Genomic DNA, 26,701 nt, shown 5'->3' with positions numbered 1-26,701 from the left:
CTGTGCAGCAGAGGCATGTGCTACAATTCCTCCATAACAGTTTGAGAAGTGAAATGCTTTGGCCCTGCTGCTCCTTCACCAGATAATGCTAGTCATTTGATACACAGACAGTGAGAGGCATATTAAATGCCCATTTGGAGAAAGCCCAACAATTATTAGTTTAACATTCAGAGAACAGTCATCAGACAACACGGTCCATGCCATTTCTGGCAGGAACTGAAGGGCATTTCTACTGCATCTGATATCCCTTGTTGGAATTAAGTTACAGAGTCTGTGCGTGTCTTTTCATTGGCAGCTGATGAAAAACAATGGCCAATTACTTTACTTAGACTTTACTCAAGGGAGAGCTTTTCCCACTGATACAATCTGAATAAAGTTCCAGAAGTGAGCACCACAAGGCAAGCAGAAAGTAAATACTTGAAAGAACAGGTCAGCACCAAGTTTTTATTTCAAATGACAAAAATGCTGAAACGCCTTACACTCTCATGTGTGTAATGTGAGACCTAACAAGAGTGGGTGCCTCTGCCCGTCAAACGCCTACACTCAGAAAAGACTTAAAGGGGATATGTAATTTCAGGCAACAGATGCTAAAAAAAGGTACACTTTCAAAAAACAGTATTCTCTTACTTGCTAACTTTAACTCCTGCATCTCTGTAAGATCCCCATCTTAAACCAGTCACCGCAAACACAGGCTGTTCCTTTTCCCCCTATAAAGAAAAATACACATTGTGAAATTACTTTCTCTTATCTTGCTCCCAGCTTTGGTTTTTGCAGCTAGAAAAATAGCATTTCTATGTAAAACTTGATTTTTGATTAATCCCAAAAGTGAAACTTCACAGAAGAGGTATGCTAAATAGCTAACAGCAATAAAGCTAAGCAGAATTTAAGCATTACATATTCCATCTGCTCCCAGAAAGGAATATAAGAGGTGAAGTTTTGAAGAGATTGACTGAGTTTGACTGCACACCCAACAACAGCCATTTCATTTTGTGGATATTGTCAGCCAAAAGCAAGGAACTCTGAACAGTGACACTAGGTTCTCACTGCAGAAATGTACATTCTACAACATAACAGAAAAATAATATTTAAAAACACATGAGGTATAGTCAAAGGTTTTCCCATTTCACATTTTTCAGGTTGTAAAAGAAAGCTATTAACTCCACATTACACACGGATGCATTAAATCAGCTCAGACAGCTATTGTTATCTCTCACCGTTTCTACAGAAAGAGCAGTGTTACCAAGTTTTGTATTCATCAATACTTCCTGAGCCTCAAAAAAAGATAATTCAGGCATTCTAGTGTTTTCTCTGTTTTCACAGAACGGTTGGAAGGGAACTCTGGAGATCTAGTCCAACCCCCTGCTAAAGCAGGCTCACCCACAGCAGGTTGCACAGAGTCACATCCAGGCAGGTTTTGAATGTCTCCAGAGAAGGAGACCCCACAGCCTCTCTGGGCAGCCTCTTCCAGTGCTCTGTCATCCCCAAAGTAAAGAAGCTTTTCCTCGTATTCAGATGGAAATTCCTGTGTCACAATTTGTGCCTGTTGCCCCTTGCCCTGTCACTGGGCACCACTGAAAAGAGCCTGGCCCCATCCTCCTGGCACTCGCCCTTAAGATATTAGTAGACACTGGTAGGATCTCCTCAGCCTTCTCCTCTCCAGGCTCCACAGGCCCAGCTCTCTCAGCCTTTCCCCACGAGGGAGATGCTCCAGTCCCCCAATTACCTTGGCAGCCCTCTGCTGGACCCTCCCCAGCAGTTCCCTGTCTCCCTTGAACTGGGGAGCCCAGCACTGGGCACAGCACTCCAGGTGCGGCCCCACCAGGGCAGAGCAGAGGGGCAGGATCAACCTCCCTCACCTGCTGGCCACGCTCCTCCTGATGAGCTGTTCCATCACCTTTCTAGGGACAGAGGTGAGGCTGACTGGCCTGTAGTTTCCTGGGTGCACCTTCTTGCCTTTTTTGAAGGCTGGAGTGACACTGGCTTTCCTCCAGTCCTCAGGCACCTCTCCTCTACTCCATGAGCTTTCAAAGATGATGCTGAGTGGCTCAGCAATAACATCTGACAGCTCCCTCAGCACTTGGGGGTGCATGCTATCAGGGCCCATGGATTTGTGGGTGTCAGGTTTGCTTAAGTGATCTCTTAACATTTAGAATGATGTCATACCATACAGTGGAGACATGACTGCCACCAGAACTACTGATACCATAAACCAAAATTCATGACAGCATTACACAGAGGAAAAGCAGTCCACATAAACAGAACACGAGAACAGGAAAGGTTTAGGAATGTTGGGTGCCAAAGAAGCAGATGCTTTTACCTTGATCTGCAAGACATCAAGTGGAACTGTCTCTCCCTTCAAAATGGCCAGTGTAGCATTAGTAATATGTCTGCAAAACAAACAGGAAAGAAGCAAAGGAAAACAAACAGGAAGGAAGGAAAACAGTAAATTTTAAAATGACATTGTTTTTCAGCACACTCCACTACGAGTCCAGGTGGGGCTTTTTTGCAGCAAACACAACAACCCCAGGGAAGGAACTCTGACAAGTGCTGCACTTCCTTGAAATCAGAAAGCAAACTCAGTGCCTGCAACATATGACAAAGCCTGCATCCTAACAAACAGCAAAAGACCTGAAAAGCAAAAGGAAGTTCTCAGCCTAAGCTTTTCAGAGATTCCTCTTTCTTCAGCTAATCTGGCAGATCGCATGTTAACTCTTACTTGCTGTTCTGGATACTTAACACACTAAGGACCCAAACCACATTTTTATTTTATTGTTGGCAAGTACAGCAACCTGGAAGAGAAGGTGATGGTCATGAGACTGGTCTTAATTAATTTGCCTGGGATTAAATTGCCTTGCTATGTTAATTTGTTTTGAAGTTTTTAATCAACATAAATCTACCAATCAACAGTGTTTATGTGTTTTCAGTCTCCACTAAGCTGTGGACAGTAGCTAAGGCACTTTCTCATTTCAAGCCATGAAGTGCAGCACTAAAGACTTTGTAACCAAACTGTTCAAGTTCATAAAGATGTCTATGTTCAGACTTCGAAGCATATATTTCATCAAAACCTCTTCCTTGTTTTAAAAATTGGGTAAAATCTAAATTCCCCACTGCATGTATTTCCAGTGTCTCAGCTAGACAGGTAAAAAAAAAAGAAAAACCAACACTAAATGCAATTTTCAGATCCAGCCCAGTATTCATGTGAATTGGCAGGAGAGATTGCCCTTGGCTCCATCAGGACTAGAATACTGAAACAGAGAAGGAAGCTGTTTTTCCCTCAGCCCTTCTTTTCTCCTAACTGTTATCTTTCTGTAAGATCTCTACAATTCCTACACTCCAAAGGTAATAATAGTGCTGATGGAACCAAAGCCCAAATATTTCTTTGTAAAATATCACTTCTGCACTTCTTAAACCAGGTTCTGTTACTGGTGTGGGTTGTTAAGCAATCTATTGACCAAATTCCTTTCAACTTCATCAATATGCTGCAGTCTCACCTGCACAGCTCCTTGGGACAAGAAGATCCTTCATTTCAAACAGCTTTTTTAGAACAAAAACATAAATTATTATTTTAATCTTAGCTGCTGATTACAGCCTTGTCCATCTTGCAGAGCTTCAAAGCACTCTGGTAGTTTTAATGAAGGATGTTATGCCAGTTGGCTCGTGGGTTTTATGTATGATGGATACCAGCAAGGGTTCCACAAAGAAGAATGTTAATGAGTTACTGGGAGAACCAGAGAGAAGAGATTTCAGGAGCAAGGAGAAATATATTCATTAGTATGGGAAGAGAGGAAGGGAAAAATTGAAAAGAAAAGAAGTGAGGGGAAGAGAAAGATTAGTTGACTAGCCTTTTTACCTTAGAGTGGACAAAACAATCTTAGAACCAACCAAAATGCAAGCAACAGATACTGCCAGACTGGATCACATCCAAGCTCCCAACAGGTAAGATTCAGGCTGTTGGAGAGTTGCCAGCATCAGTCTCATCACAGGGTTGGGCAAGATATCCTGCCAAAGTCAGTAATAAGACCCAACCTTCCCCATAAAGATATTCTTGTACACCTTACTTTGCAGGTGCTAACCAGTTTATATGCAGACTGGTTTCTAGAATTCTTAAGCTGGAGAAGGGATGGAAAGCGGACTTCTTTTTCTTTTATTTTGTCATATTGTTGCTGTATCCTTGTCATACCCTTTCTGACTATTCCCAAGAGGCTTGATCCTTTTAATCCCCCCCTTTGTTTTTTTTAACTCTGAGCATCACACAACCACACAGAAATTAGCCACAGAAATTGTTCTAATGTTCTAATAATACATACATGTCTTTCTTTTAATTTTTAGTCAGTTTTTGGAAGTCATTAGCTCAGGCAGGTCCAGATAATCACCAGGCTTTGCCCAGAGACTGCCAACTTCTATGTAACATAGAAGAAACAGAAAAGTATCAAGCTACGGAGAAGTGCTGCTCCTTGAAAACAAATGAAAAAAAAAAAGCCCCCTTTCGGAAACATAATACTTACTGGACTTGGTTCGTGCTCTCAGGGTAGAGCGTGTGGCTCAAAGTGGAAGTCTTTCCAAGAGGTATGAATCCTATAGGAATCTTACTGAAGGCAGCCTGGACACATGAGGAGAGTAAATTAACATCAGCTAAACGAAGCTTCCTGTGTGGAGATCACAGTTGTGTCTGGTATCACCCCTCTGGTGCTAAGCAGCCAGGCACTTCCTTAAATGAGGCAGTAATACGTAATGGCTCAGAACATGGCATCTAAATCTGTGAACTCACCACTGCTACCTGAGTACAAAGGAGCTCTCTGTAATCATTAGCAGCATTGCTACATGCAGGTTGGCAGCCACATCCTAACTAATGCACGGATTCTGTCAGCAATCTGCCATCTTTCTTAATACTGACGGTGACATCACAAGCTCTGAATCTCATTTACCACTGCAGGAATACCCCCCTGACAGAGTAACCTTGCATGGCAAAGAGATTTTCTCAGTTAAGGAAAGGAAATTAATTGATTCCTCTGGCACCCAAACCATGAAGCAGCAGAAGGTCTAATTTTTAGAAGTCATTGACCATGTTATTTTTCTGAACTACAGTTTAGCAAAAGGGCTTGTTGAAGGAGCAAGTTATTGCACCATACCTCATAATAAACTGTGTTTCTTGAAGCATGTCAGAAAATCAATGTAAACTACCATATATCACAATGCACCATCTCCCTCCTGGGCACTGCTGTTGTCAGCATCATGATACTGCAAATCTGCACTAAGTAATGCGCCTCTCACGTCATGCCCACCCGTTCTCCCTTGCTATCTCGTTGTCACCTGCAAGTCTCAACACATCTCAAACACCCTTCCCTCATTTTCTGTACAAGTCTTACAGTGACAGGCTGTTTGCAGCTCATGCAGTCACGCTCTGCTCCCCTGGCTGCCAGGAACAGCATTTCTGGAATACCTTGCACAGGCTCTTCTTATCCAGGCAACGGCAGTATGACATACCCAAGTAAAAAGGGAAGCAGAGAGGAGCAAGGGGGCTGAGCTGCAGATCTCTACTCCTAGAACAAAGTACTATGAAGGACAAGAAGAATTCCCCAGCCAAAGGCATACAGTGACACAGTGGCAATACTACAATGCAGTATTCCACCCAAAACAGTGCCAAATGCAGAATTTTCTATGCCACTGCAAATTAATCCAAGCTACATCAAGGTAATAAGTTAAAAAAAAATAAAGAAGAAAAACTAGCTAGTAAAGCCTCTAAAAAGAAAAAAAAATTTTCTCCCAGTATCTTTAGGTTAGAGAGGTCTCAGGAGCCAACTATAATAATATTAAATTTAAAAAACTAATGTCTCAGAATTGATATAGCCAGCGCCCCTTTAAAAATACTGGCTTCATTGCAGAGTTTCTCTTGTCACATTCAGACAAAAGCAACTGCCTAAACAGATAGAATTCTAGCTGCCAAGGATATCATCATAATCTTGTCTGGATCATTTAATTGAGTTTTTGCCAGCTCCGGCCAGAAGGTTTTGGGAACAATGATTCCCTCCTTTCTTCAATAATACTGTCCTCCCTCTTTAAAAAGAAAAATCTCTCTCATTTCCATTCAGAGTGATCCACCTTGAGAGGTTAACATTTGCTTTCTGCAGCCATCTGCATAGGTAGATATTCACCACTAGAAAAAATGGCAAAGCAATTGTCAAGCAATAGGAGCATGGCCATAACTGAATTCAGTTTCAAGCTTGTACAAATACAAGAAAAACATGTACTTTCGCCTGATGCGTCTGCCAAACAAAGCAGCATACACAGCTGGTCCATGGGTCTTTGAAAGTTGTGCATTTGGCTTCTCCACAATCCCTGCTCTGACGCTGGAAACTTCTCAAAGCCGTAGCTTGGGAGCCATTACACTCCCTGAGAAAGGGAATAAGAACAATGGGCAGAATTGCAGGACAGTAGCATGCCTGACATTAGGCAGCAATCTGGCTTCAGATTAGTAAGCAACAAATCTGCAGAAGACACCTGAGGCCAAAAGATCACAGTGGATGCACAAGACACTTCCTCTAAGAAATACACAAAATTTTAAGAATGATACTTCCTTACCTCATCTGCTCTGCGGAGAAGCCCAGTTATGACCTGAAAAATGTAGGAAATTCTCAGCTCTGATAATTTTGTTTTTCAGTTACAGTAGAAAGCTACAAAATTCATACCCATATTTACTCTGAAAAAGATTTAAGGAGCAGCTACTCTTACGGAAGCTGCTACAGTTGCTTACATGGGAAAGGAGGTGTGTTCAGTGTGCAAACATGGTGGATTTGGCAGGGTTTTAAGTGTGCATGAGTATGTTCTGGCACCACCACCAGTGCCAGTGTAAATGTTCTAACACTGAATAATGCTCTGCATAACGCAAAAATAGCACTGGTCAGTGTGCAATTAACAATAAAACCAATTCTAAGACCAGCAGAAACTTACAGATGTATTCTGACTGCTTTCTCTTAAGGTCACTGTATTTCATTTAGCCATTGCCTTATGAAGCCAGCAGTTAGCATTCCAGGAAATGCTTTAATAAAATACAGTCTTCCTTGAAAAATGGAGTAGCCCCCAGGTCTGCTGGTAGTTTGCTCCTGTCATTAATCATCTTGACAACAGGCATTTATTAAATACATACCATGCTTTGTTATCACTCCCACATAACTTTTAAATTATTTGATTCCCATTTAGCAAAATATGCATTCCTCTTGGGGAGTACAGATAGGAATGAACTTTGAAAATTAAACCATTACAGCCACATTACACAGAAACGAAAAAATTTAGAATCATGTCTCACCACATAGTTTTCTCATTCTAGAATAAAATTCTGGAATATAGCTATGTCACATGCTCCTGCACACACCCCCCCCATCACTTTTAGAGTAATAACAACTAGCACAGTCTTCTTGTCCCCAGAAGATTACAACATTGACTAAAGCCACAGATACTAAAATGGACAAATCTCTAGTAAAAGTTGTTGTGATGTTCCTACATCACACAGTCTCAAAACTTGTCACTCAGCCTGACTCTGATTCTCAACAAACCAGGGCAAAGCTCCAGCAGTACCTCTTGTACTGTGCCATCTCCTCCTGCAATAATGATCAGATCTGTGTTTTCCATTAATTCCAGCAGCTTTTTTGCTTGTCCCTCATAATCAGTCTGAAGAAACAGAAATCGAAACATGAGAATTCAAGTGACCACTTCTAGAATTTCTCTTTTATAGAAAAAAAAATCACCTACCCACTGGCTTAACAGTCATTCTCATATAAGCATGCAGTACTGTATATCACTTACATTCACTGAAATTTCTTCAACTTATGAAACAAGTCTGCTGCCTAATACAGTGAGTGCAAGCAAACACACACACAAAGGCTAAATGAAACATCAGAGTTAATCTCATTCAACAGATCTAGAATATTGCAACAATAATCATATTTCTAGGTGGTTTTACATTGAAACAAAACCAGAAGGAAACCATGCTCTTGCAGAAAAAGTCCCAAGATGTTTAGCAGCCAAAGTACTCAAGAGTGTCTCCTGAAACATAGCATCAGCTACAAAAAAGGCTAATGTTCAACAGCAAGCTGTTCATAATGGGTTTAGCAATAGAGAGTACGCTGACTTTAGTCTAAACTATCAAGACCGTTTTCAGCAAAACAAATGTCTTTTACAGAGACATCACAGCCTTGGCTACTGAGCCAGCCCTGGGCTGAAGCTACAAAGCATCAGGTTTTAGTCTTGCGAAGTAATTTTTTCTCTTAGGGTGGGACTATGTATTTTCAATGATCAGATAAAGGCATTAATAAAACCAGCACTTTAACACTAAACCTTGTGAAAAAGATTCCAAGACAGAAAGAGACATATTAGAGTACTTCACTGCTAGAACACAGTGACTATTAACCAATCCACATACCACAGCCTCAAAAACCTGCAAAAAAAGATCAGAATCCCTTCATGTTTACTTGTTCTTCTCTTTCCGAAGACCACCTCTCTGCTAAGTCACAGGTTTAGAACTCGGTGTTCTGCTTTTGTGATGGGAATGTTGAATTATTTGGGGATGCACTGAGTTATTTTCAGTGCAAAAATAAAAGGTTATTTTTAATTAATCTGAACAGTTCCACTGCATGTCAAAATTCCTCACTTCTGAATTCTGCAAGTTCAGGCACAACTGACAATTTCAACAGTGATGGGCACGCACCATTAGCCAGCACTCAAATATTTAGTTTTCTCTCAAACATGAAATACAGAAGGGCTGCTTTAGACAGACAGGCACATGTACTGCTTTAACTGAAAATTAAAAATTCAGTATGCAGTTTGTAAATTAACTGTGAATTAAAAAGATTAAGTACCAGCTTAATATCTCAGTATTTATTTCTTCCCACAAAATGTGTACAGGACAATTGAGAATTTCAAATGCATCCAGAAATTAATTTCAGTTCTTCAAAAGGAGAAAGCAGAGCAGACAATGTATCTTACGTTAGCAGAACCTATCAGTTCTTACCTTAACCACAGTTACATCCAAGCCAGATAAGTGCAAAATTGGAGCAGCATTCTTTTCAAAAAGGTTCCTGGCTTTGCTAGAAATAACAAGAGTTAAAACTATTTAATTAGTCTGGTGGCTAAAAAAATTAAAAAAGAAAGAAACAAATGAGTAACAAGAAGAAATATACTTAAAAACAAGCATACAATCTACACAATCAGTAACTCAACCTGCCAGTCAGGAATGATGAGATTTCATTTGGTTCAAATGTATTAAATTTCTAGGCTTATATCTCAGACGTCAGTTTTTTTGTTGCAGTTTTAATAAATGTAGAAGAGGTTATCTAGCTTTCTGCAAAAATAATTTTAAAAACACAACAAAATAAATCAAGATCTCCAGAAAGAAAGTTATTAGAAAATTAATGATTTACAGAGCACCAGGCTTTAAGACCACAGAGAAGGCCCATTTAGGTTTTCAGAAATGTTTTCTTTTAAAAAAACATTTACTGTTATATATTATTAAGTAAGTTTAGAAGTAAAATTTTATCTGACCTTCTTTTCTTATAGGACTGATACATTTTCTGCCTGTAACCGCATAATAAAATAATCATGCCATTAACTATTATTTGCTTACAACAAGTAGAAACATGAGACTAAAAGTCAGAGACTAAATTTATTAACACTTTGCATTTTCCAGTCATGGGTCTTTTGAACAAAAGCACCTAAGTCCAAGCACTTCCATGTCAGATTTGTTATTCCTTTCATACTGCTACTAACAACTCCCTGCCCCTCCCCAAGACGGAACTGATACAAAGCTTAGCTGATCAGCAGAAAGAGACACACATCATATCCAAGAATATTGTTTTTCTGCTAACAAGCATGCAAAAATAGCAGCTGACCTCTTCCAGGAGTCTTTCTCTGAGCCCGTATTTAGCCTCTTATTTTGTGGGCTCATCCCTTTCAAAGACACGTTCCTTGAACTCACTGCTGGCTAACTTCAAATCAAGGTCATCTCTTATTTCTATAGTTTTTGAGGACAGAAACGTGTCACATACACAAGTTTGGAAGGAATACAAAGGATTTCCACATGCAAAAGAATGACAAAGGCCAAAACATGGGATAAAAGAAAAATTAAAAAGTATGTAAGTTTAGAAATCATTCTTTCACTTCAAGCATCTAGCTCTATTTCTCATCCCAATATTTCTGGTGAAATAAAGTTTGGCATAGTTACACAGCACCAGCTTGGCACCAGAGGGAGGTAAAAATGAGCTCAAAAATCTGGCTGGCTTTTATAGTGGATGGCAGAGCAAAAATACATAAAGAGTGCCTCACATATGAGTGTAGGAAAAGGGAAATGTTACCCTTTGCAAGCTGCTGGGTTGAGGAACACTGTTGCCTTCTTCAATGGCACACTCGAAGGGATCAGCTGGTTGCCAAAAGCCTAAGTAAGAGAAAAAGAGCACAGCTCGATTTACCTTTTAAGCATGTTGGTAAAACAGTTCAAAATAATGTATCTCTACAAATGTCAACAGGCTTTCAAGTCTCATGACATTCAAACGACTTGAACTTCAGCCATTGTACAGGTGTCCTATTCAAAGACCTCTACTCTTAGCACAGCTCACATCACTATCACAAGTACTCTTCAGCTCGTTTTTGCAATCCCACCACCGTTTTGTTTTTGTTAATCTCTGGTTTTCAGCCATGGGCAGAGATCCAGGGAACTACCCTTGACTCCAAGGTTACTTGATTTTCCTTCCTTATGTAATTCTCACACACCTGCCTGTCACCCTCTTACTGCATCTTTTCCCACCTCTGTACTTAATTTCTAGCTCTTCTGCTCATTTTTTTATTTTCTATGCTTAAGTTTTTGAACATACGAAAGATAATCACCAGAGGATCAGCCCTTAACTATAAGCAAGGTCAGTTTCTCAGACATTTTTACTTCCTAATGTCTCCATATAAAAATCACTGAATTCCTCTTCAACTTTCAATCCAATTCTGAATAGATGCCTCTATTTTAAATTCTTTGAGAGTTAACTCTACACAGTCTCTTGTACTTTTTAGCCATTTGTACGTATTTCCATAGCCTTTCAGCACGAGAGGCAAGAAAAGGCCAAGCTTGTATGCATGTTACTTCCCACTCTGTAAACCTCTCTTAGGTCACCAAAAGGCATCCTCAGTACCAACCACATCAAATTAAACTCGTTTTGAGTACAGGGATGACAACGTATTCAGCAGTACTATCCAGAAGCCCCAGAAATAAAGTAGGAACAAAAGACTACTGCACTAAACACAAGACACAGTCAATTCTCCCTGACTTTTTCCCCCTCTACCTTGAAAATTAATCCCCCCTAGCAGGAATTTTTATATTGAACAAGGTGGACACTGCACACAAAGCACAATAGATTTTAGTCATTGTTAGCTGCTTAATTTTATAATTGATTCCACTTGCCAACTTTGCTCAGGAAACCTCAATTAAAAGCAGTGTGCAGCTGGCTGTGTTGGTTAAAACATTCAGATTTCTTCAAGAAAGAAAAAGGAATTGAGAAGTTGCTGAGAGTAAAGGAATCTTCAAAGAAAGGGAAACAAATTAATAGCTCTTAAAGTCTACTCAAAAATCAACTGGAAAACAGACCAACTTATTTTATTGAAAATGTTGGGCAGGAACTGGGAAATAAAGGGGACCTCTAGCATGTTACAGCTGTTAGAAACAATTAATTATTTGCTTGCAGGGCACAATGTGATGTATTTGTTTCCTCTAAACAATAAGGTTCATGAAGAATTTATGAGTAATGACATAGTCACTTCTTTATGTAATATACTTAGACATTTCTTACGTACAGGGGTATTTCTAAAGCAAATGCTTATTTTTAAGACAGGAAATAAAAAAATAGTAATGCAAAATTCTAGAAGTATTTTTTTTCAGAGCACAACATAAGGAAAGACAACTTAAAGCCAGGCATTACAAATGGTTATTAAAACCCTATGTATACACACAAAGGTAAAATTTAGGAAAGTCAATGCCTTTTTCACTTCCTTGTCAAATGCACACTTCCAGGTATTGCATTTGGACTTCGAAGATGACAATCACTATTTTGCAACTATGAAAACCTCTCTATACAAATATTTTATAATTCTTTATGAATACTAACTGCTGAGGTCTGCAGCGGGTCTGCAGACAAGTTAGTTGACTTCAAAGACCTAGCCTTGTACCTTTAAGATGGCCACAAATTGTCAGGTATGTAAACAGGATGTGAAGAATCGGAACTTAGAACCGCAGCATACAGGCACCTACAGCAACAGCAAATAGCAAGCAAGAAGGAGGACACAAAAACCTATCAGGGTCTAACACCTGCACTGTCTAAGATATATAAATAGTTTGTATAAACAATAACGGCCATTTTGTCCGAATCCAGCCATGCAGACATAGTGTTTCTTTTAAGTCTGCCTCGACTTGTGACACCACAACTAACAGAGAAACTACATTACTTTACAGAAAACTATCCCTGCTTCAGAGACTGAATTGTTTGCCAGTTAAACAGACCCCTTAAACACATGCCCTGAGCTTAGTAACCAGGTCAATCAGCGAGACCACATTCGTAAAGGAAGTCCACAGTTAGCTGACACTGGTTTGTCCAGAGAATGAGGTGCAAAAGGTTTAAAATATGATAAATAGGTTCTTCATTATAGAATCTTTCTATGATCATTTGCCACCCCGAGGCTGTCATCATAAACTGATATTTAAATTCAGACATGCATGGTGGAATCTTTACATGAAATACTGCAGTAGTGGGTACTTTGGCAGGAAGGTGGGTGCCTTATCAATTTGGTGTTCTAACTTAAAAATTTGATGTAAAAATAATAGGAAAAACCCTCCCCCTTCATCCAGGCTAAACTTTTTCTTGGCCAAGCCTACCTCTTATTTTTTCCCAAGACTTAAACAGCACTATAAGCGCAAGTAGCATTTTTCAAACAATTACAGATGTTGTTATTCTGAAGAATATATCAGACATTTAATGCCTTACTGCTGTATTGCTGTGTGTTTTCAAGCAGTATTTGGCACGAACACATCAGTGAGAATGGAAATTACAGCAAGAATTGATTACTAGGCTTTCTGGTTCATTCCTTTCTAATGCAGGAGTCTTCTGCAGGATCTTTTCCCAGGCTTTAACCATTGAAATTGTAGGAAGCTTTATTGACAGTGCTTCTGCGCTTTCATTTATAAGAATAAGCCATAATGGAATAGTTCCAATCACTTAATGACTGGAATTAAGAAACAGGAAAGTCAGAATTTCCACAGTAGAACTATCTTCTTGTACCAGTCTTTCTTTAGCAGTTACACCTTTTTGACAGCATACACACTCAGATCTTTTAAGTTTTCCTGATATACCACTGCATCATTTAATTTGGTCAGTATGCTTCAAATACAGAGGTATTAACTGCTATTTTTGGCAATATGAAAAACTTCCATCACTTTGATATTATGCATTAAAAATGAATATTGAAAACATAAAAATCAAGAACAACTAATACTATGAGTTGGAAATGCATTTGACTCTAAAGGTCTAAATATGACTTATGAAAGCAGCATTTTCAGGGAAAGATTTTTCTTTTTATTTCATGAGACTTGAGCTCCCTTGCGTGTATTCTGGCATGAAGTTCCATTGCCCAAATCAAATTGTTGTGACTATCTTTCCTTCAACAGCAGGCAAGCTAAAATTGAGATTATTCAGGTGCACCATAAAAACAGGGTGACCTCAAGGAAAGGTCTTTAATAAGAAAAACAATTTTCACTGTTCTTTTCAGGCCCCAGTACATAGCAATGACGGGACCAGCATTACACCCTGCAAAACCTCTAAGATCTGACATGGAGAAGCAGGTTAAAAAAAAACTTTATTTGTGGGAGGTACAAAGACTCTTAAAAACCTACAGCACACTACCAAGGTAGTCAGAGCCAGTAACAGTACTTGCCCATGCAAGTTGCCCATGCAGGCCACAAACTACGAAATGCAACAGTCAGTATACTCAGAGGTTCTCTCTCTGAATACTAGCTTTCTTGCCAGCGATCAGCAAATGGGTTGTCTCCATTAAGGTCCCAGTACATGGGTCTCAAAAGTGCTAGGTCAGTCATCACACTTACTGTTCTTGATAAAGTCATTCAGGATCAAATAGACAAGGGCAAGGTCTCTCCAGCTGAGCACAAACGTGAAGTGGTTTGCACTGCTTCTGCCCAGACTACACCTGTTGTGGTGGATCTGATATTTCAGTCTCCTGTCTTATCAACAAATCATTTTCCTATCAGAACTTTACAGGCACAGAGCAATTAAACCTGCAGAAATGGAGGTCTGGGTACCTACAGCGATAACTAAGATTACCCCAGTGATAACACTACGCTGTCCATCGCAACAGCAGTCAGGGCACAAACAGTACAGCATCTCTGCTGCAGGCTGAAGGCCTTGTCCACCCTTTGGCACTTTAGCAAAAGAACACAGATGGCACCATTACAAGGCTTGTCACGTAGAGGGGGCCTGCTGGGAAAATCTCAGGAGCCCTGCACAACCAAGATAAGAGTGAGATATAAATCTAATTTTATCACCTTAAACAGTATTACCTGGGCTTCCTGGCATGCAGCTCTTCGTACCAGGTTATCACTATTAAGTAAAACAGAAAAGAGAGTGGACATTAGGTTGTGTAAGTTTAAAACTAAAATTAAAAAAAATACAGGTTAAGACCTATTTAACACATTTTAAGGATGAAACATACCCATTTAAGCATACATGTACAGGTTTTTTTCTGCATATGCAAACCAATACCTCTTCCATAGTAAAGAAAAGCAGAAAACAAAGACCAGGATGCCAAGTGTACTGAGATTACGTAAGCTATGAGACACTGTGATTTATTTTTAAATTTGTACATAACTGTACTCCAGATCTAAGGTGTGTTTTCCCCTAATGCCAATACTGCCTGTTATTTGCACTGAAGATACTTACCATTCTGGCAGTACAGAAGGGATTTAGAGAAGACTTAAGTCTAACATTCATGGACTTAAATCTTTGTGAACTCCCCTCTCCATCAGGTTGTAAGATAAACACAAGTTAATGCAACACCTACCACCCACCTAGGTCTGAGTGTGGCCTAAAGCAGTAACTCAGAGAGGTGAAAATCACTCTCAACTCACCTAAATGAAATTTAAAAACAAATAGGAAAATACCATTAGATGTGTCACTGATGGTCATTTCAGAAATAAATTCCAGACTAATCCTTGTGCTTGTCGTTGATGACAAGACAGCATTAGCAAGGTGGTAAGCAGTGTATAGTTGGCAAGCATCTGGAGACAGAGCTTCTGAGTGCAGAACAAAATTCCATTCTTCCCCAGACCAAAAAACGTCCTATTGGCCCCTGCAGACAAAACAGGGAGTCCTGTTCTGCAGTGCCCGAGTCTCACCTCTAGATACCAGACACTCCCCATCCTCCCTAAACCCAAAAAACTCCTTCAGCTTGCCCTTGCCAACACCTGGCAAGATGGTCTATTATGTGTCAAAAACACCAAGCACAAAACCCGGCAATTATAGTCAGCATACCAAGATGAATACACTACACCAATTAGGATTCAAGGCTAACCAGGAAAAACAAGGTACTAGGAAAGCAGCACACTCCTGCCACAAAGTGTGGTTCATCAGGCCAAACCCTGCAATGGAAACGGCAGAAAAGGCAGCAAGGCCTTGGTCAGATCTCTGGACCCAAACATGAGTGCAATCCATTCAATTCCGTGAGTTTACAGTATTGATCTGTCACAAGAGCTATACAAGGTGCTCTTTTTGGCATCACCAAAAGATGCTGCAATGCCATAAAAGAAGAAGCAGGGTGACTTCAGGAGAGATATAAAGTTGGGTTCTGAGAAAATAACACTTACAGCGAAGAAACCACAGATTTATTCGTGGTAATAATAAAAAGACAAAGGAAGAATTCAAGCTTGGAAAAAGAAAATATGTGAATAATACCTCACCAGGATTAACAAATAAATGGAATGTCTAAAAAAAATTTCTTCAGAGGCATGCTTTCAACCGTCATGTTTGCTCCTTAAAACCAAAGGAATAAGTCATTTGTATTAAGCACCTGAAATATTACTCAAATGAGCAACAGGCTTATTTTTGATCGCATTAATATACTGAAAGTACACTAGCTAAAATAACTACCTCTGAAAGGGTTTGTGTTCCAAGCTAAACAACATTGTCACAGCTAATTCCAGTTCAAACAAGGTAGCGTGACAGGCTAAGTCCACACTGCACTGCTGAGGGCACCTGCCCTCACATAGGGACTTTTTTCCCCCACTCTGTGACTACATGTGGCCAGAGCAAACACAAAACAATTGCAATTTCAATACATAAAGTTGAAATATTACAGGATATCAAGAAAAGCTAACTATCAAATGATGGCTGCACAGCTGATATATTAAATTGCTGTCCTAACAATTCTAGTCAAATCCGTGTTATCTGTTTACTACACATTGATGCTATTTTGTTCAGAAGTCAAGCTGTGCCACATCATCAACCGGTATGTTCTCCTGGTGCCCACAACCTTACGCTGCAGTGTTAGTTGCCTTTAAAAAGGAGTCCAACACAACTTTTCAAATGCAAGCAAAAGATACCGTGCCCTCTGTCTCAATGTGCAAAGACCCTCAAAACAACTGTCAAGGATGCAAGCTTGATTCAGCTCAACAGAGTCAAGTAGGCTTGACAGTTTAGATGTCAACATTTACGCTTATTTTCCCCTGCACTGAAGTATTTACAGAAAAAGAAATCTGCTCTGATACATATCATTTTGGTGTCAAAGAAAAGGTTTAGGTTCTGAGACTAGAAGAACCATTTACTGTCCAGTAATTTATATGAGATTTGTCTGCCCTCTCCTGCAGCACAGCACCCAGAATCCCATGCCATCCCAGCCACATTCACAGGATTCCCACTGATTCAACTAGGACATACATTTCAAAGTCATCTGGGTTTGGCTTGAAGATGTCCCAAGTTTGGCTTAAAGATGCCAGGTAACAGGAGAATTTTTATTTTCTTAAAATGTTACGCATGCAAATGTACTCACAGGGGTGTGTCTCAGAACAGTAGTCTTCCTCCTGTATCACAGCTCTTGCCTTTACTCATCTCATATGGCTCATCACCCAGTACCACAAGTGGGTCTGGAAGTCCTCTGTGGGTCATATCAATTAATAAATACAGCTAGGAAAATGTTAAAAATAACAAAAAAGGTAACTTCTTAATTTCTTCCATCTCAGTATGTATTGAGATTATCAGAATATAGCTGCGTATCACCTCCCAGAGAAGACTTAAATAATAAACATGAGATTTTGTTGATTTTTTTTGTACTTTACTGACTACTATTACGTAGTAACAATGCCTTTTCAATGACACTCAAAGATGATCAGGTAGAGGCTGAGGGAAATTACTGCACTGCCTTAAAGAACACACGGAGATTTCTTCTGACTTGCACCATATCCACAGCAAACTAAAAATCATTTACTTTAGGTTTCCCCTAAAGGCTTACAGACACAACTCCAGCCTTAAAGCAAAACAGATGTGCAGTACTGCACCAGCTAGCCAACCTAGAGCTGCCCTCCTGCTGTAAGAATTCAGCATCACGCAGCTTACAACTGGGCCAACTTGCTTAAGCAGTAAAAAAATGGGAGACAGAGAGGAACGAGCAGTGGCAGTGGGGTGTGGAAGAAAGAGGATATCCTAAGCTGAACCCACGGACAGCACTCTGACTGGTTTGACAAAGTTATCAGTCAACCTTGTAAGGCTGGCAGCCAGACTCTTTGGAGACGAGAGCAGGCTTACGCCAAAGCAAGGAACCAACACAGAAAGAAAAGAAAGGCAACCGTCCAGAGCTCACCATGCACCAGCCATGTCAGGCTGCCAGAACATACCGGGCTGTGAGAGCAGCACGGCATCCATAAGATCTGCTTAAACAAGGGCTGTTCTGATTTGTTTGCAACATGCCCAGCACAGGACTGGTGGCCACTGCTCCTGTACTAAGCATTCTCAAGTAGAATAGGGAATTAACACTCTTACACATAAGCACACAATATTTAGTAGATATGCCCCTCCAGCTACGACTGCATCCTTGGACAGAGTGCCAGCAGATGCCAGTGCTGAAAGGACAATTCCCACAATGAAAGGTCAGCCAGGGGAGCAATGAACTTCAACAAGCAAACCTGGACCGAAGAAGCTGTTTGAGGCCCACAGCTGTAGCAAGAGTAAGCCTTTGTTTTGAAGTCAACCAAAGCAACTCCCTTGAAAGTGACCATACTACAAATGTATGAAGAAGCCCAGGTGTGAGATCCCCTGTCAAAACTGGAAGCAACCTAAAAACTCACCAGTTCAGTGTCTGCATCAAAACACAGGATTTTGAGGAGAAACTTGACCCAAGCTGTGCATATAGGATCACTCCTCAAGAGCTGTAACAGAAATCCAAGAAGAGATTTTATCTTAGCAGAGAGCTTTTTGGCTGCTTCCAGTACAGCAAGAGCACAGCACTCTCTTTGCTGGATATTAGCATTTACTTCCAGCTTGACTTTGAGAGGACATGAAAGACAAATCTTATTTTCATCACCTTTACCCAGGACTCAGAATTTATACCCCTTTTTTTTGACCAAGTTTTGTTGAAATAAAGTCAAATCACTCAGGAAGTATGTGCAGAAAGGTGACAAAGTGAGTTATCAATTGGCAAACACACAGAGACTAACATTCAAATTATAGATAACAATAACACTCAGATTACTGGCAAGCAGTCAAAGGCCCAGATGCCTTGCCAGCATTTTCCATGGAGAAAGTCAATACTTTAACAAATACAGAGTAAAACTGAGTATCTGATGAGTCCACCACCTCAGTATAACATCAAGGGTTCCCATCCTGACAAAGTGATGATCACTTACCCAGTGACACCACTGTAAGAGTCTGGCCAAATCTGACAATCAGTTAAACGGATGTTCATCATCCCAAATATTAAACTTCTGCTGATTTGTCATAGCTGGTGACTCACTGCACCACCTGGACATACAAAGAACAGCAGCAGCTCAATTCAGGAAAGGTGACCCAGGACACAAAGGTCACAGAGGGGCTTCCATACTTGGCAGAAATTTTAAAATAATCATATGGTATCTTTACTTTATCTATAATAAGCCTCACAGGTATATATTAAACTAAATCACATTACTGTGTATGAGCATGTATCTGACAATCTGCATACCCTCTACGCTTTGTTCTAGTACAATAAATTCAGTGTCCCTCCCTCATACCTGTAGTGTGATATGCTATAGATTAAAATTATGCTAATAAGTGAATTCATGTAATCCATAGAAATTAAAGGGAGGCAATCTCACATGTGACAACATTGAGTTATCTTCTTACTTCTCCAATACCCCAAGAGTATTTGCTATCCTAAATGCAAGACAATGGATTTTAAAAACATGCTCTTTTATGAGGAAGAAAGGTATTTTAACTCGCTAAAATTTTGTAAGAATAGCAATAGCATTTTAGTTAACAGTAGTTCAACCAGACATAATGCTTATCATTTTATACCTGAAAAACCTTCGCCACCTGCTGATCAATGTCTCTTTTGAAGAGGCACCTTCTGTTATATTACATACTTAGAAGGGCTGAATCACAAACGGGGGAGGAGGAATCAGCACAAAGGTTCCTCTTTTCCTGTTCATCCAAAAACCCCTTACTTTGAAATCGGTCAGTATTTAAACAAACACCTCCAAAGACGAAAGGTTAACACACTGATCCAGAAACTAAATGCTGCATGAAGAGATTATCATACAAGACTGGACTAAGAAGCATCTCAACCTTTACAGTTACCATCATCCACAACCTTTAGACTAACTCAGCAATGAACCATTACACTCCAGTGCCCCTCTTTCCTCTACAGCCTGTGGAGCACAAGGGCATCCACACCAGACCCCACAGCACCGTCTGCAGGGTATAGCAAGGGGACACCCAGGTCCATTTCCAGGCAGGGAAAAGGCACAGGTCTGGAAAAGGTAACATTCTTCTTGTCTATATTTGTCCAAGTAGCATCCTCCCGAAGTCTTAAGGAACTACTCCAGAGCTCTTCTGTCCCTATGGGCCCATAGAGACTGACTACAGAAGAAGCGTCATACCTTTGCAGGACTGATTGTTACCTACAACAGTTCCACTTAATGCACACACCATAAGCTGTGCATCCAAAAGAAGAATGAATCCGGAGAAGTCAAAAAACCAAATTATCTTATTCTTGCAAGAGTAATATCTTAGCAAATCCATGAGGGTTGAAAAGCCAAGAGGAGGAATGCAGGATGGGAAACAAATTTTTTTTCAGCTGCAAATACATGAACAAATAATTCCAAGAGGTCAGAGGCTAAACTGAACTGATGCTGTGCTAAAGCAAGCCTCTTCATCACAAACTCCAGTGATGCCAGAAACTGAAGCACAAGACTTCACTAAACCTTTAACCTGTTCTAAAATGGCAAATGTAAGTTTAGTAAAGTATGCCTCATGCACACTGATTTAGCCTCTGATGCTGGTAACAGCAAGCCTCAGGGCCAACACAACCCGTAAGTGGTTCCCTCATTAACCTCTTCAAGAGTTGCCTGCAGCAGCTTGTGCATGGGGCAAAAGGCACCTCTCATGCTCCTCAGCACAACTGGTACATAAACAAAGAAACTGGGAAGAGGGAATGTAGAAACCAACCAACCAAGCACAAACCACCAAAAGCCATTACCACATTTGGAAACAAAACAGGCTGCAGAGAGGGATCCTGGCCTATTTCCTGCCATCCAGCAGCCACAAGGTAAGGCCTTCACTGCACACAGAGGACCACAAAAGGGCTGTTGAAACCACCTTTCAATTTTTACACTCCTGCCACCAGGTTCTTCTGTCACTCCTTGTTTTTCTAGTCCCTGGCTAAAACAATCCTCCACAGAGAAACAGCTAGACAGTTGTTACTTTTCCAAACTATTTAAACCTCTGAAAGCAGTACTTTACAGCTGTGTTTCAGTTTACATCAAAGTCACATAGAGCTATTTTGTCATCAAAGGATTTCCTACCTTGCATTTCCAACATCTGATAAAGAAATGCTGTATTTTCCCTTACAGATAAAAGGGGAGATTGAAGAATGGGACGTGTAAACATATTTTTTCTACCACTGCATCATTTGGGTTAAAGCACCATGCCTACACTTGGTGCAAATAACCTCCAAGTACTGAAATCTAGATACCAAAAGTTCCCGTTTTGCTTGTCTTTCATGTTTTCCTCCTTACTCACCACTGTATCACCTGTGGTACACTTCATGTTCTCCATGATCATAATGTGTTTTCACAGTTACTACACAGGAAATCAACACAGCTGGAAACAACACTACACAGGCGCATGAATTCCCAGACACAAGAAACAAAGGGGAGACTGGTTGTGTCTCCTACTGCTCCTAGGCCTCCTCAAGTGCCCACTCTCCATATGCACAAGGAGCAAATACAGTCTTTTTCTTAATGCTCTATTTTAGTAGCTCTCTACAGTACCCAGGCCTGACATGCACTCTGCTGTCATTAGTATCTGTGGCAACTAAGACGGGTAAAGAGGCCACTTACGTAAGCAGGGTATCTGGGAAGGTCACAGGCTGCTCTGCCTCACCAGTCAGCCCCTTGTATGAATGTCATTGAGCAATTTCTTCCTCCTCATTTTCTACATCAAGTTTATTCTGCTGGCTAAGAGGTATCTCGAATGACAGAACTTCAAATAATTACTCATTTACATTTCACTATTTTATCCAAATTCAAAGCTCAAGTCATCTGAGGAAAAAGGTGGATGAAATACAAGCTCAAGGATCCACTGACATTACACAAAGTCATCAAAAAGACCCAACTGGTTTAGCACAGGTTTTTTGGTTGTGTCTTTGTTTTGGTTTTTTTTTGTTTTGTTTTGTCGGGGTTTTTTTGTATGTTTTGGGTTTTTTTGTTTTTTTACTTCTGCTTACAACACAGCCGTATAGTACTTCTTTTCTGTCTGTTGGTCCATGTTAGGAACACATGTGAAACCATGACCTTGTCAACACCACTTTTACACAGTTATTCTCCATTTTACCATAGCCTGCCCTACAATCAGCAATTACAAGGAAAAAAGTACAGAGGGAGAGGCTTTTTGCTAGTTGCCCTGCAGTCAACTGAGCCTTAGTGCTTCAGGTAATAAGTAAACAACTAAAGTAGATGTACCATTCAAATCAAAAGCTGATTTAATGCAGAAGTCCCTAGGCAAAGGAAATATATAATAAATAAAGAAGGAAAGTATAACAAACAATAAAAACAGATTTATTTTCCTAAATTTTCCACCGAGGTTTTGGCAGCAGCAAAGAACACCGCTAAAATCACTGCTTAACAAGTAAAAAGGCATTAAGACGGTGACAGAATAAGCAGCAACACCAAAAGTAACAATTCTTGGAAAATAATTTGGCTTTACTTGCATTTTAGTCAAATGTATTCACCATAATCTTGAAGGACAGGGATTAAAATATAAGCCTAGCTATTAAAAAATTGCAAACAAGGATTTTGCTTACTGTAAAGGAACATTTGCTCTACAGATAAACAGCGGAAATGACACCATGCTTGGTGCCACTGACATTAGCAGTACTGCTGCTGCAGCAGTTGACGGGCTCCTTATGGCTGCGTGGATGACAGTGGCAAAGCAGGTGCACTGGCGAGGCACAGGACTCCACCGTGCCCCAAGGCAGGCACAAGTGCCCACGCAACAGCGATCTGGCATCTTTCACAAGGTGTACGGCACCATTAAAAGAAAAGATGGAGGTGGGAAAACCCATAGGCACACAACCACCATGCTGTGGTGGTGCCTTCCCATCAGCCTGGTACCAGCGGCACCATTTCCAGGTGTAGTGCCCAGACTGGTTTCACTCATCCTTGTAATATTGCAACCCGATGGCACATGCTTGGCAACTTTTTTAAGTCAGAAGAGTGAAACCTTTCTCCTCCTCGGCAAGCCCCAACGTTACTCAACCCACCCCCGCCAACACCTCTGTTTCAAACCAGCGCCCGAACCAGACTGAAACTTCCAGCAAGGCCAAGGCGGGAAGTCACGAAAAGGCACTGAGCCTTCCCGAGCTCACGGCTGCGGAGGGGGAGGCAGCGCCGTCCCCTCAAGGTACCGCAGCCCCTCTGAGGGGAGACCCCACTTGAACAGCCGCGATGGGAGACCGCTCGAGGCAGAGTGCCGGCAGCCCGGGCACCCCATGCGCACACGGCGGCTTCTGAAAGACCCGCGGGCACACGGCCCCCCGGGCCCGGCCCGCCCCGCCCCAGCCGGCAGTTACCAGTGCTTCCCATAGAGCCAGTTCCCGCCCCAGCTCAGCAGGCAGACCCCGAACGTGGTTTTCTTCCAGTGATTCCTCAGGGTCGTCAGCAATTTCACCGCCCCGGCCATGCCGCCCCTCAGGATGGGCCGGCGGGAGCCGCCGTGCAGCCGCTCCCGCCGCCCGGCCCGGCTCGGCTGGAAACGCGTCCCCCGGCTCCAGCGTTCCGCGCACCGCGGCCCTCGTGGCCTCCCGGGGAGGCCGGGCGGTCCCTGCCGGGGTCCGGCCCCGACTGGGGAGCTCTCCCGGCCCTTGCTGGGGGGCTCTCCCGGCCCCGACTGGGGAGCTCTCCCGGCCCCGACTGGGGGGCTCTCCCGGCTCTTGCTGGGGGGCTCTCCCGGACCGGGTTGGGGGCTCTCCTGGCCCCACCGTGCCGGTATTGGCCAGCCTGCGCCACCCCCCCCCCCCCGGAATGGAGTGCGCGGCTGAGGCAATCTCATCCCCCACCCGTTACCGTGCCCCTCCTCGGGCCTTGTGAGCCCCCAGACATGGTGCAGACACCCTCCCTACCTGTGAAAAATCCCAAAGCAAATCCCAAGGAACAGTGTGTCCCGGCCCTCACGCCTCACTGCTCCACCCTCCAGCCACCATGAGGTGACCCCAGCCACGGGCAGCAGGCCCGGGGGAGCAGGGGGCTCTCTGCCTAGCCGAGGGCGGAGGTGAATAGGTGCGTGTTTCCCACTGGTAGAAATATCCACAGTGCCCTCCTCCCAAACCCCCAAAATATTCTGGAAGATTCAGCTACAATAAATGTTGGCTTGGAAGGACCTGGGGTTTGCTGTCTGAGCCCCACCAATGGCTGACCACGGGCACCATGAGAAATGTCTTCAACCACTTATGGAAAACAGACCATCATCGCAGGGATGCCGTGCTGCCGCGAACAGCATGAACACCCTGCCAGCGAAAGGCAGGAACACAACTACAACCAAGTGGCAAGGCTTGACCTTACGATGGAAAAGGCTTTGGGACAATCCAGTGGCTAGTGGCCTCTTCTGGCGTGCGAAATTGAGCTTTATAACTCAGGATAGGTTATAAAGCAGGTATGTTTAATTCACCAGTGGGCATCAGGGTGGATAACTTCAAAAGCACCTGCTGCTCCGACTTCATTGTGCATGTGTGATTTAAAGTATACATTCATACATATTCAACAGATGCCCGAAAATAGGTTGGGTTAGGATAATTAGTCCACCAAGAAGTCATTAACATGTTTCCTCCCATTTGCGCTTGCACACTGTCTCCTGGTGGTGGTCGTGGGGGTCGTTGTCTCGAGTTTCTTCAAAACCAAAAAAACAGGACAGATCGCATACCAGTGTCTTCTTACCAGTACACAGAGCATCCCAGGTCTATCTTGTCAGTACAAAGGAAAAACCAGGACAGATGCAGTTTTCCTATCTCAAGGCACAGGTGTTCCCATACCAGTGTCTTCTTATCAGCACACGAGCACCCCAGGTCCATCTTATCAGCACAAAGGGCCCCAGAACCGGGCCTAATTTGCAAAGTCATACTGTGAAGCTCCTCTTTGTACATACAATGAGAATTCTAATTATTCTAAGTTTTCCATATCCTATTAATCTAGATATTTCTAAGCTTTCTATCACTTCCAGCATGACTTCGGGCCATGGCTTCCCTTATGCCTGAGGGGTGGTGAGCAGCCCCAGAAGTTTCACAGAAGCGCTGCATGGAGCCGTGTGTGGCTAACACCCAAAGGCACCCAGTCCTGCGAGAGCACACCAGAGATGGCAGGACGTTCGGAATGAACCGTCAGCTACATCAGTGCTGTGAGGAAGTAATGCCACCTTTGTAGACCTCTGTCCTCCTCTGACAGTGACTCACGCTGGAAGGCTCGAGACAAGGATGCGGTCTGGCAGCAGCCAGCAGGTCAGGGTAATGAACATGATGCTGGGCAGAAAATTTTTTTCAGAATGTTTTCTTCCCTCCTGCAAAATGCTGTTTTCAGCAAAATCTGAATGTTTACAAAAAATGTCAAAGTCAATAAAATGGCTTTTCTGTGAAAAGCTTCTCCAAATCCTTCCGCTTAATGATGTCTGGATTGGATGTGAGTAGTAACATAAGGGGGCTGCTTGAGGCTAATTTTAGGACTCTGGGTATGCAAAACTCTTTTCTGCAAAAATCAAGATGATGCAGAAGATGGACCAGGAGACATGTTCTGTTGATGATAAGGAAAGCAGATTAAACCCCATGGATTAGTTTCCCTACTATGTTTTGAGTTTTCTTTTCCCTTAGTTTTGTAAAGCAGAAGAGTTGGGATTTGTTTTTCTAAGAAAAAACATTAAATGGTCAGCTTCTGATGAGTATTTCAGGCACACTCTCATCCAGCAGCTGTCACTTCCCACTTAAACATTCCAGGTTCATCTGTCCAGTGCATCTCGTGTACTGGGTACATGCACTTGATGCACCGCTGAATGTTCCAGGTGGTGTGGAGTGATTAAATGTCCTACTTTTTTTTTTTTTTTTTGGGTCTTGTCCTACTTTTTGTGAGGATTCAGGTGGTGCGGGCAACTGCTAACAACAATAGCAACAGATACTAGTACTCTCATCTTGCTTTCCTTAGCTTATGAAAACTGATAAATACTTTTCAAATTCATAATTCTCATGAGGTGCCACAAATAATTTACAAGCATCTGTAACTTCCTATTTCACAAACAAGTCTGCTGAGTATAGCTGTGTTTATTAACAATGCTTCCAAAACAAGCTTGAATTTTTAACATAAAGCCTCTTTAGTATGCCGATACATGTTTGGAGCCACCAGAAAAACACTTAAATGTATGAAAGACCTGAATATCACTAAGATGACTGAATGGAAATTTTCCTGAGTTCCTATGCATGAAACACATCAGAGTTAGTATAAATGAGAAATTTTAGCTCAGATACTAGTTGTCTTTCAACATCCCTAGCAGAGGGACTTGACCTTGCTCTGAGTAGCATGGCTGGACTGGATGAGCTCCAGAGGTTCCATCCCACCTCCACCATTCTGGGATTCTGTGGTGTTATTTGAGAATTTGGGCTGATGATATTGAGATGGGGCTTTTTGAAGAGAACCGCCCTTAGAAGAAATAAACACTGCAGACAACAGTGACAGATTGTGTATTTGTCTCATTACTTGGCTTTACTTAAAATGCAGCATCCATTCCGAAATCCCTCTGGGCAAACACGTACGTCCTAGTTTTTGGCTGTGGCCATCTGATCACCCTCAAGGTAGATCACACCTGCAGTACTGCTGCATGTACCAGGTTCTTCTCTTTTAGCTCTCCTAGTTTTCTCCATGTCAGATCAATAGAATTAGAGTATTAGGCAT

At 41.8% G+C, this 26,701-nt stretch overlaps 1 protein-coding gene across 2 annotated transcripts in view; it reads right to left on the bottom strand.

The window, feature by feature from the left end:
* AGK (acylglycerol kinase) overlaps positions 1 to 23,529 on the bottom strand; it is a 37,694-nt gene extending 14,165 nt beyond the window's left edge. Inside the window, exons 1-9 of one of the 2 annotated variants that reach the window (XR_008821940.1) lie at positions 23,347 to 23,529; positions 14,594 to 14,633; positions 10,344 to 10,423; positions 9,005 to 9,080; positions 7,573 to 7,665; positions 6,580 to 6,612; positions 4,506 to 4,600; positions 2,318 to 2,387; positions 628 to 707 (exon numbers count right to left, since the gene is read on the bottom strand). Coding sequence is in view for 1 of the 2 variants with exons in the window: in XM_056339228.1 (XP_056195203.1) it covers positions 628 to 707; positions 2,318 to 2,387; positions 4,506 to 4,600; positions 6,580 to 6,612; positions 7,573 to 7,665; positions 9,005 to 9,080; positions 10,344 to 10,423; positions 14,594 to 14,633; positions 23,347 to 23,456 (677 nt within the window). In the remaining variant the exon portion in view is untranslated. The remainder of the gene's footprint in view (positions 1 to 627; positions 708 to 2,317; positions 2,388 to 4,505; positions 4,601 to 6,579; positions 6,613 to 7,572; positions 7,666 to 9,004; positions 9,081 to 10,343; positions 10,424 to 14,593; positions 14,634 to 23,346) is intronic. The other variant, XM_056339228.1, reaches the window with a different exon arrangement.
* Positions 23,530 to 26,701: the final 3,172 nt, after the last annotated feature.

Source organism: Falco biarmicus, chromosome 5 (assembly GCF_023638135.1).
Source record: "Falco biarmicus isolate bFalBia1 chromosome 5, bFalBia1.pri, whole genome shotgun sequence".
Lineage (NCBI taxonomy): Eukaryota > Metazoa > Chordata > Aves > Falconiformes > Falconidae > Falco > Falco biarmicus.
The sequence above is the reverse complement of the archived record's forward strand: the minus strand, read 5'-3'. Positions and strand labels throughout refer to the sequence as shown.